This window comes from Rhinoderma darwinii, chromosome 7 (genome assembly GCF_050947455.1).
Source record: "Rhinoderma darwinii isolate aRhiDar2 chromosome 7, aRhiDar2.hap1, whole genome shotgun sequence".
Classification (NCBI taxonomy): domain Eukaryota; kingdom Metazoa; phylum Chordata; class Amphibia; order Anura; family Rhinodermatidae; genus Rhinoderma; species Rhinoderma darwinii.
Window position 1 is genome coordinate 100,657,479 of NC_134693.1, and position 13,590 is coordinate 100,671,068.

Genomic DNA, 13,590 nt, shown 5'->3' on the forward strand with positions numbered 1-13,590 from the left:
AACTGGTCCGCGAAAAAATGGCCTATTGAAATTTTACTGAAAATATGAGAAATTGCTGCTAAAGTTCTAAGCCTCGTAATGTCCTAGAAAAATAAAAGTACGTGAAAAAAAATGATGCAAAACATAAAGTAGACATATGGGGGATGTTAGCTAGTAACTATTTTGGGTGGTATTACTATCTGTTTTACAAGGAAATACATATAAATTTAGAAAAATGCAAATTTTTGCTAAAATTTGACGTTTTTCACAAATAAATATTGAATTTAATCGACCAAATTTTTTCACTAACATAAAAGTACAATATGTCATGAGAAAACAATCTCAGAATCGCTTGGATAGGTAAAAGCATTCCGGAGTTATTACCACACGTAAAGTGACATGTCCGATTTGAAAAAATCATCTGTGTCCACAAGGCCAAAACAGGCTGTGTCCTAAAGTGGTTAAATTCTTTATTTCTTACGGCGTTCATAATGCGCTATAAATGACAATTTTACTTTATTCTGCGGGTCGGTACGATTACGGCGATTTCATATGTATATAGTTTTTTTATGTTTTGCAGCGTTTGCACAACAAAATCACATAAAAAAAAAATTTCTGTGTCACCATATTCTGAGAGCCGTAACGTTTTTATTTTTCAGTCAAAAAAGCTGTGTAAGGGCTTGTTTTTTGCGGGACAGTTTGTAGTTTTTATTGGTACTATTTTCGGGTACATGCGACTTTTTGATCACTTTTTATTCTATATGTTGGGAGGGGTGGTGACCAAAAAAATAGTGATTCTGGCATTGTTTTTAGTTTTTTTTTTTTGCTGCGTTCACCGTGCGGTAAAAATAACATTATAGTTTTATAGATTGGGTCGTTACGAACGCGGTGATAGCAAATATGTGTACTGTTTAACGGTTTCATTTTTTCCCTATAATAAGAGACTTATTATAGGAAAAAAAAATCTTTTATTTTTACTTTTGTAAAACATTTTTATTAACTTTTTTTTTTTTCCTTTAGTTTTTACACTTTCTTTTTTTTACCTGCAGCTCTGATCGCTGCTAGAATACATTACACTACCTAGGTAGTGTAACGTATTCCAACTGTCAGAGTGACTGTGGAATTGCAGTGACGTCCTGTCACTCTGACGGGAAGTCCATCAGGAGGCTGATCCTGATAGGCTTCCGTACATGGCAGACACAGAGGCCATTACTTGGCCTCCGATCGCCATGCTAGTCATCTGCAAACCTCACGATTTCATCGTGAGGTCTGCCGATGAGCTAGAAACCTCCGAATGCGGTGATTGCAATCGATCACCGCAATCAAGGGGTTAATTGCCGGAATCAGCGGAAATAAGCCGCTGATCGGCATACAGTGAAGTGTCAGCTGTCAGTGACAGTTGGCCTCCCGGTTCCCAGTGCACACTGTCGCCGACAGTGTGCACCGGGAACCACGCAGTAACTGTACGTTCCTGTGCCTTAAGACACTGGCCACATGGACGTACAGTTGCGTCCTCGTGCGCCTAGGGGTTAACATGTTGGCTGTGGCAGGTTTACTTTTTATTTCATATCAAATGAAGGAGATAAGAGGTCTGGAGTGGATTCCATGAGTTGAATTTGCATTTGGTGGCTGTTCATGGGAACTCTCAATATGTAATATAAAGAGGTGTCAAAGGGTGAGGCGCATGCGCACGAGACGGATGGTGGACGTCTGTCACTAGATTTCCGCACCTCAATGGGAGTATCCAGCTATTACGAGCCACTCACATCGATTGCCTTCCACCGGAATTTCTCCTGCTCCTTCTCAGGGATCTTTTGATGTGGAAAGGGAACGCTAAAAAGTCCGGGATAGTGACCAGATCATCGGCTGCAGAAGCGGCGACTTAATTGCAGAGTGCACACGCAGAGCAGGCAATGATGGCGCCGGACCCGCCTCACTCTCAGTTGCAGGCACACTCACCGGACCCGATACAATGTGGATGGAGGTACCCATTTTCAGAGCCCAAGCCCTGCCTCAGATCTGTTTGGGAATAAGGATTCCAATGCTGATTCTGCAGAACCTCCGGCGCGAGGGTTTTCAATTAGCTAGGATGGACAGGAGGGGTCTCTGCCACTATCCTTCCCACAGCTGCAAGCTGACACTGATGCATATTCGGGCAACAAAGTTCTTATTGCCTGCTTTTCACAAAACTTACAGCAACAGTTGGAATAAAACGTGTGAACATCACATCTGAACTTAAAGCTCATTTTCAAGCTCTGGGATCTAGAATGGAAGCAATGGAGGCTAAAATTTATAACACGGTGACGACTGTTAATCAGCACTCTGATGGTATTGATGACAAATATCAACAGCTTGAGGAAGCCCACTCTAAGCCTGAACACATGGAAAATAGATTCAGGCGGGAAAATTTCCATATAAGAGGTCTGTCAGAGAATGTTCTGGATTTGGAAACTGCGGTACACGATCTTTTCAAACAGCTCCTTCACGATTTAGCTGACCGATATTTTGACATTGATAGAGTGCATGGAGTGCTTACTGCTCCCCGCACGGATGGGCTGCCCAGAGATGTGTTGGTGAAGGCTCACTATTATTCTGTGAAGGAAAAGGTCATGAAAGCTTCCAGGTCCTCAGAACAGTTAGGGTATGTTCACATGTGCACGTCCGTTACGGCTGAAATTACGGAGCCGTTTTCAGGAGAAAACAGCTCCTGAATTTCTAACGTAATGGCAAGTGCAGGCGTTTTTCGCATAGTCCATTACGGACGTAATTGGAGCTGTTTTTCTATGGAGTCAATGGAAAACGGCTCCAATTACGACCCAAGCAGTGACATGCACTTCTTTGACGCGGGCATCTTTTCTACGCGCCGTCTTTTGTCAGCGGCGCGTAAAAAAAATGACCGTCGGCACAGTACATCGTAAAACCCATTCAAATGAATGGGCAGATGTTTGCCGACGCTTTCAAGCAGTATTTTCGGCCGTAATTCTAGGCGTAAAACGCCTGAATTACGTCCGTAAATAGTGCGTGTGAACAACTGTGTAGCTGCAACATTCAGATCTTTGCGGATTTGGCTCCTCGTACGATCCAGAGACGTCGTTTATTAAAACCTCTCCTCCAAGTCCTGATTCATCACGAGATTAGATATCGATGGGCCTTCCCTTTTCGTCTTACAATCTCATATCGAAATCGGTCACACAGCATTGATTCTCTCCGAGAAGGAGAAGCCATTATGGAACGCTTGGGTCTTCTTTCGAAAGATGGCACGCCCCTGCTGAGGAAATCACCACCACCTGCTTCCTCCTTTTTCAGCACGTCTTCAACCGCTCTGGAGCTCCAGATCTTCGGCCCGACCCTCAGCTTCTATTACCTGAACTTGCAAATCCTTGATGTCATCTGGATGTACTCTTCATAGGACCTGGTGATTGGAACTTTCTGCACGTATTAGTTCCCTTTGATGCTTACTATTAACGTTTGCTTTTATATTGATTTTGCCTATATTACTGTGGTGTTTTTTGCTGTTGTCTTTCAGCTAGATAAGGGCTGAGTTAGTGAGAGCTGGCCCTTCTGTTGGGTGATGGCCTGCACTCCTTGGGATATTGAGTGACCCCACTGATATTGTATTGTTCTTGGGGCGGTGCTCTCTAAAAAATCCCTAATGGCCCTGTTTGGGCGTTGCGTCACATCTTGCTAGATGTACCAAAATAACATATATTTATTGTCCTTTCTCTTCTCTCCCATTCTTTCCTGTCCCCTTTTTATGATGGTCGAGTGTCTTCGATATTGCGCTTTCTGCAAACATTTAGGTCATGGCTCGGTCCTCCTTTAACATGGTCACTCACAATGTTCAAGGCCTCAATTTGCCGACTAAACAGTGCAAAGCTTTCCAAACATAGAAGTCCTTGCATTGTGATGTTGTGTTTTTACAAGAACTGCATTGCTCCATTATCTCTTGTCCTAAATTTATCTTTATCAATTGTATTACCTAGCGGTTGCTGCGGAAAAGGAGAGGGGAGTGGGCATCTTTTTCAAAAGAAATCTTCCCTTCATACATCAACAAGGGGGCCGCGCTGTGTGGCCACCTGCAAGGGGGGGCCGCGCTGTGTGGCCACCTGCAAGAGGGGGGGGGGCGCGCTGTGTAACTGCGCTACAGTAATGTTAGTGTTTGTGTATGTGGCTGCACATAGCGATATAACTATATCGCTAGTGCAGTGTAAATGAATGGAGAGGAGTGCATGATGCTGATTGGTCGTCATACACTCCCCTGTACAACGCACACTTGGTCTAAAGTAAAAACACGCCCACTTGGGCATTAAGAAACTCATTAGCATAAAGCTAAAGATCGCTCATAAAGTGTTTTAAAATAGATTGTTTTTCTAAATAAAAAGCATTACTGTCACCTACATTACAGCTCCGATCTCCTTATGTAGGAGACAGGGCACTTATAATGTGGTGACAGAGACTCTTTAATGCAATATTTTTGTTAAACTCCTTGAATTAAAGCTGAAAGTCTCCAATCCAATCACACCTTCACTGCTTTGTTTCAAATCCATTGTGGCGGTATACAGAGGCTAAATTAGGAAAACTGTGTCACTCTCCAAATACTTCTGGACCCGACTGCATACTATTATATACGATTTGAATTAAACCAGGACTGGCATTGTTCAGCAACTGAGCTGCAATCCCCAACAGACTCCCCCATTTGGGTTTAACACTTTGAAGAGATTTTACCAACAAAACGATCAGCCTAATACAGCACTTGGTGATCTTGTTTTTTTACATACCCTGTTCATCTTTCCGGAAAACGAAGTCCACTTTATCCACCTTTCCGAATCTCCCAAACCTTTCGGCAAGTTCTACATCAGTGACGGATGGACCGAGGCCACCAAGATATAAGCGTCTCGTTGTCTCCATGTTTCAGACCAACGTGAACTTTAATGGAACAGATTTGATAAATATTAGGAATAGACTACTGTAAGTAATGCACGCTCTAACACTAGTGACAAATAAATGCCTGCTTTTGATGACAAATCCATAACGTAACCAAATTTGTGCAAACTCGAGCTGTTTCTTGTCAAATGCAACATGATCTGCAATAATCCACAGCCTATACAAAACCTTAGTGATACAGTGGCAAGAACTGTCAGGCTTCATTCACACATGCCTACTTGTCTGCAATTGTTAGAGGTTTGATTGTTTTTTTTTGTTTTTGTTTTTTTAAACTCCTTAGTGATCAGCATATTTTAGGCCTTAACGACCAAGCAATTTTTTACGTTTTTTCCATCGTCGCATTCCAAGAGCCATAACTTTTTTATTTTTACGTCTACATAGCTGTGTAAGGAATTCTTCTTTTGCAGGACAAGTTGTATTTCTTAATAGCACCATTTTAGGTTCATATAATTTATTGATTAACTTTTATTAACTTTTTTTTGGGGGAGGGGGTAATGGAAAAAAATTAATTTTGCCATACTTTTTTGCGTCCTAAATTTACGCCGTTTGCCGCGTGGTATAAATAACACAATAACTTTAGTCAGCAGGTCGTTACGATTGAGGCGATACCAAATTAATATTGTTTTTTTATGTTTTACTACTTAGACCGTAAAACTAAAAAATTTTTCAAAATTATATGTTTTTGTATGGCCATGTTTTAAGAGGCATAACTTTTTTTATTTTTATGCAAACATGGCTGTACGAGGGTTACTTCTTGCAGAACTTCTTGTAGTTTTTATTGGTACCATTTTGGTATACATACAACTTATTGATCACTTTTTATCAATTTTTTTTGAAGGTAGGATGAACAAAAAACAGCAATTCTGGCATTGGCTTTTTATTTTATACGGTGTTCACTGTGCGGGTTAAATAATGTAATCGTTTTATAGTTGGGTGTCGTTACGAAAGTGGCAATACCAAATATGTGTAGCTTTTTTACTTCATAATAAAAGCATTTTGTAAGGGGAAAAAGAGGGTTTTTCATTTATTTTTTTTACTTGGGATTTTTATTCATTATAAACTTGAAACTTTTTTTTTAGTCCCACTAGGGGACTTTACGATGCGATCATTTGATTGCTTGTAGAATACAATGTATTACTTTTGTATTGCGCCTGTCAGTGTAAAACGGACAGGCATCTATTAGGCCATGCCTTTAGCAGGATAGGCATTCACAATAGGCAGATCTGGGGGCCTTTGTTAGGCCCCCAGCTGTCATAAAAAAAACATTGACACATGAAATTGCATCATGGGTGTGAAGATGTGGCGAGAGAGGGAGCTCCCTCCATCTAAAACCACTTAGATGCAGAGCGCCGAATCTAAGGGGTTAAACGGCCAGGATCGATGCTGATCCGATCCGCTACAGCAGGTGCCTAGCTGTCTTCAGACACCTGTGCTGGGCTTTTGTCACAGTGACGCCTTTTCACGGCACTAAAGCATTAATGGCCGCCATTAAGTAGTTAAAGAGACACCGAGCAATTTAAATTAAAAATAAGAACATGCGCGGAGTTGCAACCAAAAAGTATACGCAGCACCACCACAATTTTGATTTTCCGGGGGGGGGGGGGGGAGACGGGGACGACGACAAGAATACAATCGCGCACAGGGAGCCATTTAGTCTGGCCCTGCCTGTAACACCCCAATTAGTCATGTCCGTGAGTAAACTTAATGAGCTCGCCACCATCACAGCGGCTAACAATTAACAGAGAATTAATAATGAGGATTAACGTAAAAGTGTGTGTAAGGGGTTGTCTCATCACAGGCATATTACTAGGATATGCTACCAATGTGCGATAAGCGTGATACTGAATGATGTGATCCCCCTATCTCTAGATATAGCAGCTGCACTCGAAAAAAAACAAGCAGAATTTTCTAGAACCACTGCTCTAGTGATCATCAGCGATCACAGTGATCAGACATTGGTGGTATATTCGGTCAATGCCTTTTATAAGACAGACAATCTCTTTAAAGCGTTACAAGGTTAGGATTATACATGGGAATTTGATGCGAATATTAAAATACCCAGTCAAATACAATCTGTAGCGGTCATCTGACCGTATTGAAATGCTGTCTGACTGTACTGGATGTGAGTACATGAACGTAGAACGTGACATTCACATCACACACGGACTACAGAACATGTGCTCCCATTAACACACGAGGTTTAGCAAGGAACGTGAAAATACGTAAAAATGTAAAACTCATCACTGTCGTTCCCGTTTTCACAAAATAAACTCACCGATGACGCTACCGTAACAGACGCCTGCCAGAACTATACTGTAAAACTCACATTGCACTGCTGTGTCCCCAACAATGCATTCTCACCGGAAACAAATGCATACTACGACGTTCCGCTTTACAAAACGCCCCTCCTGCGTGAGCTGGTTTTATTTATTTATTTTATACCTGTATCGCTCGTAATTACTCGGTGAACTGCATGTATATTCTCAAACACTATTTATAAGCCACTGTAATAAAAGCTGTAGGAAGCGTCTCGGGCGCAGAACTACTTTCGTATTTATTAGACAGGAAAGGAAGATTATTAAAGCGCACTGGACCAAACCATTTGTTCCAAGTTAGTAGGGGGCTACAATCCTGCTTTTCTTGTGTTTTCAGTAGCGGTGCAGCTGCTGTACATGTTACGGTTTTTTTCTTATTACATTTTCTTTTACTCTCTGTTCCCTCTCTGTTCCAAGTGTCTTTTTTTTTTTTTTTTTTTTTTTTTTTTTAATGAAATAAGGGACTTGTGTTTTTCCCTTCCCGGCTATTGCGCAGTTGTGTGGACATTGAGCGCGCTTAGTTTGAACAGTAAAAGTGGAGTGAGGTAAGTGCTGGCATGGGGACTGGGGTGCAGCTCACTAGATGTACATGGCCGGTTTAGTTAGCCGGGGTAACATTAGTGGCGGCCGGGAGATAATGGCGGGAACGCAGAGGAGGGTCTTGAGGAAACTTATGTGGGCGTGGTTTGTCTTGCACCCTAATTAAAAACTATGTATAAGCCTTTATTAGTGAAAGGTAAACCTCTAAATATATATAATGTGTGTGTTCTATGCTATGGTAAGACCTATTGCCACTACAGAAGCAGTGCTACCACTGTACTGTATAATGACTTTTTAGTTATAGCATAAGGTCATATTCACACGTTCAGGATTGCGCCTATATCTTAACAGAATCCGCTCACTATGTGTATCAGTATGCCAGGAAAAGCTTGCATCTAACCAGTAAGCCAGCAGCTGCCCTGGTTTTAAAGTTTAGTTTTTTTCCAGAATCATAAATTATCACCTATCCAAGAGCTTAAATGCGCATTCAGTGTCTATTAAAATCACGGAACCACATAAGTGCTATACTCTGCTATTTCTGTCTTTCCCATATACCGAATAGAGCAGCAGCGTGCATGATCGACGACCATCACTCCATTCAATGTCTTCCTCGCAGCAGTGAGGAGGGATCGGGGGTACAAGGATCCCTGTTCTCACGATTGGTGTGGCCTGCAGTGATCCAATGGATAGGTGATCTATGATTCCGGGAAAACCCCCTTAATTCTTATAGGGCCCTTCAGGTAGCAGGTTCAGGAGTCACTCTTGAGTCTCACCTCTCGGTGACAGAGAGAGAAGATATCTCTAATGCCGCACCGTCTTCTAGTCATAAGGTCTTTCTGTCATTTTATAAGTAACAAAAACTAAACTACCATATTATGTCAGCATTTAAGTGTCTCTCTACTGATTCAAACCTACATCTCCACAGAGGGTTGGGGGTCTATTGACTAGGCATGGTCACATCGCGGTTTTTGCCGCCGATTTCACGAAATCGTAGCAAAACATTGCGGCTTTGTGAAAATTACAGCTAAATGTGAATAGACCCGTGTGGTTAAAGGGGTTTTCCTGGACTTAGGCCCCATGCCCACTTCAGTATTTTCCTTCATGGTGCTATCCGTTTTTGTCACTGATAGCACCCTGAACCCATTAATTTCAATGGGGCCATGCACACTTCAGTTTTTTTGACGGTCCGTTGCTCCGTTCCGTTCCAAAGTAGAGCATGTCCTACTTTGGTTCGAGAATCCGTGACCGTGAGGCCCATGCAAGTCAATGGGGCCGTCAAAAAAACTGAAGGCACACGGAAGGCATCCGTGTGCCGTCCTTGTGTGACGGAGCCGTCGCCTAGCAACCGCCGGGCGGGCAGAAAAACATTAGATAAATATTACACTAATCGGCAGCCACTTGTCTCTATCAATAACTGATAGAGAAAAGAGGCTGCTGATTAAAAATAAAATAAAAGCATTTCATACGTACCCGGTCGTTGTGTTGGTGACGAGTCCCTCTTCTTCCTCCAGTCCGACCTTCTTTTGTGACGCAATGCAGCCTGTGATTGTCTGCAGAGGCCGCGGCAGCCCGTGATTGTCTGCAGAGGCCGCGGCAGCCCGTGATTGTCTGCAGAGGCCGCGGCAGCCCGTGATTGTCTGCAGAGGCCGCGGCAGCCCGTGATTGTCTGCAGAGGCCGCGGCAGCCCGTGATTGTCTGCAGAGGCCGCGGCAGCCCGTGATTGTCTGCAGAGGCCGCGGCAGCCCGTGATTGTCTGCAGAGGCCGCGGCAGCCGGTGATTGTCTGCAGAGGCCGCGGCAGCCGGTGATTGTCTGCAGAGGCCGCGGCAGCCGGTGATTGTCTGCAGAGGCCGCGGCAGCCGGTGATTGTCTGCAGAGGCCGCGGCAGCCGGTGATTGTCTGCAGAGGCCGCGGCAGCCCGTGATTGTCTGCAGAGGCCGCGGCAGCCCGTGATTGTCTGCAGAGGCCGCGGCAGCCCGTGATTGTCTGCAGAGGCCGCGGCAGCCCGTGATTGTCTGCAGAGGCCGCGGCAGCCCGTGATTGTCTGCAGAGGCCGCGGCAGCCTGTGATTGGCTGCAGAGGCGGTCACGTGGGATGAAGCGTCATCCCTGGAGGCCGGCTTTCTGACGTCATCCTGACGTGCGTGACCGCCACTACAGCCTGTGATTGGCTGCAGCGGCGACATGGATTGAACGTCATCGCTGGAGGCCGGACAGGAGGAATGTAAGTATGAACTTATTTTATTATTATTTTTTATTACATTAAAATTGTATTTTCAGCGCGCCGATCATGGTACTGTCAAGGTTGCTGAAAGAGTTACCGCCGATCAGTGCAGCCCATTAACTCTTTCAGCATCCTGGACAGTACCATGCTCGGCGCACGGAAACACGGAGTGCACACGGAAATCACACGGCCGCTAAAATGGGTTCACGGACTTGTCAAAAGCGGCCGTGAAAACGGTGATATAAGTGTGCACGAGGCCTGAGTGCAGCATGTTATAGGAAAGGCTTCACAAACACGGTCTCACGTAAAATTATTTTTCTAACTCCCTCTGTTATTTACATATCGGTGTTGTTATATTTGGCGCCCGATATGTAAATAAGCCCCTGAACAGTAAATGGGGCATTTCTAACTAACTAAAAGATTAGTGTCAGGGCGGCTTGCGCTGTGTTCCCTCCCGCGAGAACACACACAGACTTGGTGTTTGTGCTGCAAATAGTGTGCGCATGCGCGCACGGCCATTCGGTCGCACATCGACGTCACCACTCCCGCTGCCACGGAACGAGAAGAGAGGAAGAGGAGAAGCAGAGAAGAGGAGAAGGAGACGAGGGGGAGATGTACTTACATCTGTCAATGTGCGTGCGAATGGCCGTGCGTGCACGTGCGCGCCCACGCTATCTGTGGCACAACCACCAAGTCTGTGTGTGCTCTCATAGGAGAGAACACAGCGCTAGCCGCCCTGACACTGTCCGCAGCTGATTGCAGTGTCAGAGCAGAGACATCATGCCCCCTTGACTTTTAGTTAGTTTGAAACGCCCCATTGACTGTTTAGGGGCTTATTTACATATCGGGCGCCAAAAATAACGGCACCGAAATGTAAATAACGGAGGGAGTTAGAAAAATAATTTTATGTGAGACAGGGTTTGTGAAGCCTTTCCTATAACATACTGCACATGTTTGGGGAGGTGAAAGGTTCTCTTTAACCCCTTCAGGACCCAGCCTGTTTTGGCCTTCAGGACCCAGCCGATTTTTTTCAAATCTGACATGTGTTACTTTATGTGGTAATAATGTTGGAATGCTTTTACCTATCCAAGCGATTCTGAGATTGTTTTCTCGTGACATGTTGTACTTTATGTTAGTGAAAACATTTTGTCGATAATTTTGGTATTTATTTCTGAAAAACACCACAATTTAGCAAAAATTCACATTTTTCTAAATTTAAACGTATCTGCTTGTAAAACAGATAGTAATACCGCACAAAATAGTTACTAGTTAACATTTCCCATATGTCTACTTTATGTTTGCATAGTTTTTTGAACGTCTTTTTCTTTTTTCTAGGATGTTACAAGGCTTAGAACTTTAGCAGCAATTTCTCATATTTTAAAGAAAATTTCAAAAGGCTATTTTTTCAGGGACCAGTTCAGTTCTGAGGTGGCTTTGAGGGCCTTATATATTACCCCAATAAATCACCCCATTTTGAAAACTGCACCCCTCAAGGTATTCGAATCAGCATTCACAAAGTGTTTTAACCCTTTAGGCGTTTCACAGGAATTAAAGCAAAGTAGAGGGGAAATGTAAAAATTTTATTTTTTTTGCCGAAATTCATTTCTAATACATTTTTTTTTTTGTAACACAGATGGTTTTACCAGAGAAATGCAACTCAATATTTATTGCCCAGATTCTTCAGTTTTTAGAAATATCCCACATGTGGCCCTAGTGTGATAATGGACTGAAGCACAGACCTCAGAAGCAAAGGAGCACCCAGTGGATTTTGGGCCTCCTTTTTTTTAGAATATATTTTAGGCACCTTGTCAGGTTTGAAGAGGTCTTGTGGTGCCAAAACAGTGGAAACACCCCAAAAGTTACCCCATTTTGGAAACTACACCACTCAAGGAATTTATCTAGGTGTATAGTTAGCATTTTGACCGCACAGGTTTTTCGCTAAATTTATTAGAATTAGTCTGTAAAAAGGAAAATCCTATTTTTTTTCTGAAAAAACATAGAAATTTTTAATATTTACAAGAAATAATAAAGAAAATGCACCCCAACATATGTAAAGCAATGTCTCCCGATTACGGCAATATCCCATATGTGGTAATAAACTGCTGATTGGACCCACAGCAAGGCTCAGAAGGGAAGGAGCGCCATTTGGATTTTGGAGCACGGATTTTGCTGGATTGGTTTTCGGTTCCATGTCGCGGACCAAAACAGGGGAAACCGTCCAAAAGTGACCCCATTTTGGAAACTACACCTATCAAGAAATTTATCTAGGGGTATAGTTAGCATTTTGACCACACAGGTTTTTTGCAGAATTTAGTGGAATTAGGCAATGAAAATGAAAATCAACTTTTTTTCTGAAAAAGCATAGAAATGTACAATTTTTACAAGGAAAAAAAGAACCACAACATTTGTAAAGCATTTTCTCCTGATTACGGCAATACCCCATATGTGGTAATAAACTGCTGATTGGACCCATGGCAGCGCTCAGAAGGGAAGTAGCGCCATTTGGATTTTGGAGCACGGATTTTGCTGGATTGTTTTTCGGTGCCGCCTTTGCAACGCCCTGGAGGGACCAAAATAGTGGAAGCCCCCCAAGTTACCCCATTTTGTAAACACCCCTCAAGGAATTTTTCTAGGGGTATAGTGAGCATTTAGACTCCACGGGTCTTTTGCAGAATTTATTAGAATTAGGCGGAGAAAATTAATATCAATAATAATAATTAATATATTTTCCACTAAAATGTTGAATTTTCTCATTTTCACAAGGGATAAAGGAGAAATAAACAACCAATTTTTGTAAAGCTATTTCTCCCGGGTACGGAAATACCCCACATGTGGTCATACTTTTTTTTCATTAGAAATTAATTAACCCTTTCTGGACTTATCCATTTTTTGCTTTCTTATTTTCGTTTTTCACTACCCGCCTTCCAAGAGCCATAACTTTTTTCTTTTTCCGTCAGTAGAGTGATGTGAGGGCTTATTTCTTGCGGGAGGAATTGTAGTTTCTATTGATACCATTTAAAGTGCCATAAAAAGTACTGGGAAACGGAAAAAAAATAGGAAAATATAGTAATATAGGAAAAAAATCTGATTCAATTTTTTGGGGTTTTCGTCTTTACAGCTTTCACCGTGCGGTAAAAACGAAAACTACAGCGATTTTGGCGGTTTAAATGATTTAAGTTTTTTACGGACGTAGCGATATCAATTCTGTTTATTTTTTTACTTTACTTTAGAAGAAGGTTTTTGTTTTTTTTTAACTTTAAACTTTTTTCTTTCTCACTACTAATAACTTTAATTCTTCTACACATTTTATTAGTCCCCTTAGGGGACTTGTACCAGCGATCATTGGATCGCGGGTACAATATGCTGCAATACTAATGTATTGCAGTATATTGTTATTTTTACAGACTCCTGTAACAGCGCGATCGCTGTTCCTGTCCGTTAGTCCTGGGTGTCAGCTGTAATACACAGCCGACACCCGCAGCGTATGGAGCGGGCTCAGCACGTGAGCCCGCTCCATACATCACCCCCACACCATGACGTGCTATTAAGTCATAGTGCGCAAAGGGGTTAATGCGCAGCGGATGGTGTGA

General features: G+C 42.8%; 2 protein-coding genes across 3 annotated transcripts in view; one reads left to right on the top strand and one right to left on the bottom strand.

The window, feature by feature from the left end:
- The window catches only part of NOL8 (nucleolar protein 8), a 61,534-nt gene extending 54,245 nt beyond the window's left edge, over positions 1–7,289 (bottom strand). The window contains exons 1-2 of the mRNA XM_075833731.1: positions 7,199–7,289; positions 4,758–4,905 (exon numbers count right to left, since the gene is read on the bottom strand). Coding sequence (XP_075689846.1) covers positions 4,758–4,887 — 130 coding nt within the window. The 5' untranslated portion in view covers positions 4,888–4,905; positions 7,199–7,289. The remainder of the gene's footprint in view (positions 1–4,757; positions 4,906–7,198) is intronic.
- Positions 7,290–7,677: 388 nt separating this feature from the next.
- Positions 7,678–13,590, top strand: part of CENPP (centromere protein P) — a 392,723-nt gene continuing 386,810 nt past the window's right edge. Inside the window, exon 1 of one of the 2 annotated variants that reach the window (XM_075833729.1) lies at positions 7,678–7,783. The gene's annotated coding sequence lies outside the window, so the exon portion shown is untranslated. Of the gene's footprint in view, positions 7,784–7,852; positions 7,975–13,590 lie in introns of those variants that run through there. The other variant, XM_075833730.1, reaches the window with a different exon arrangement.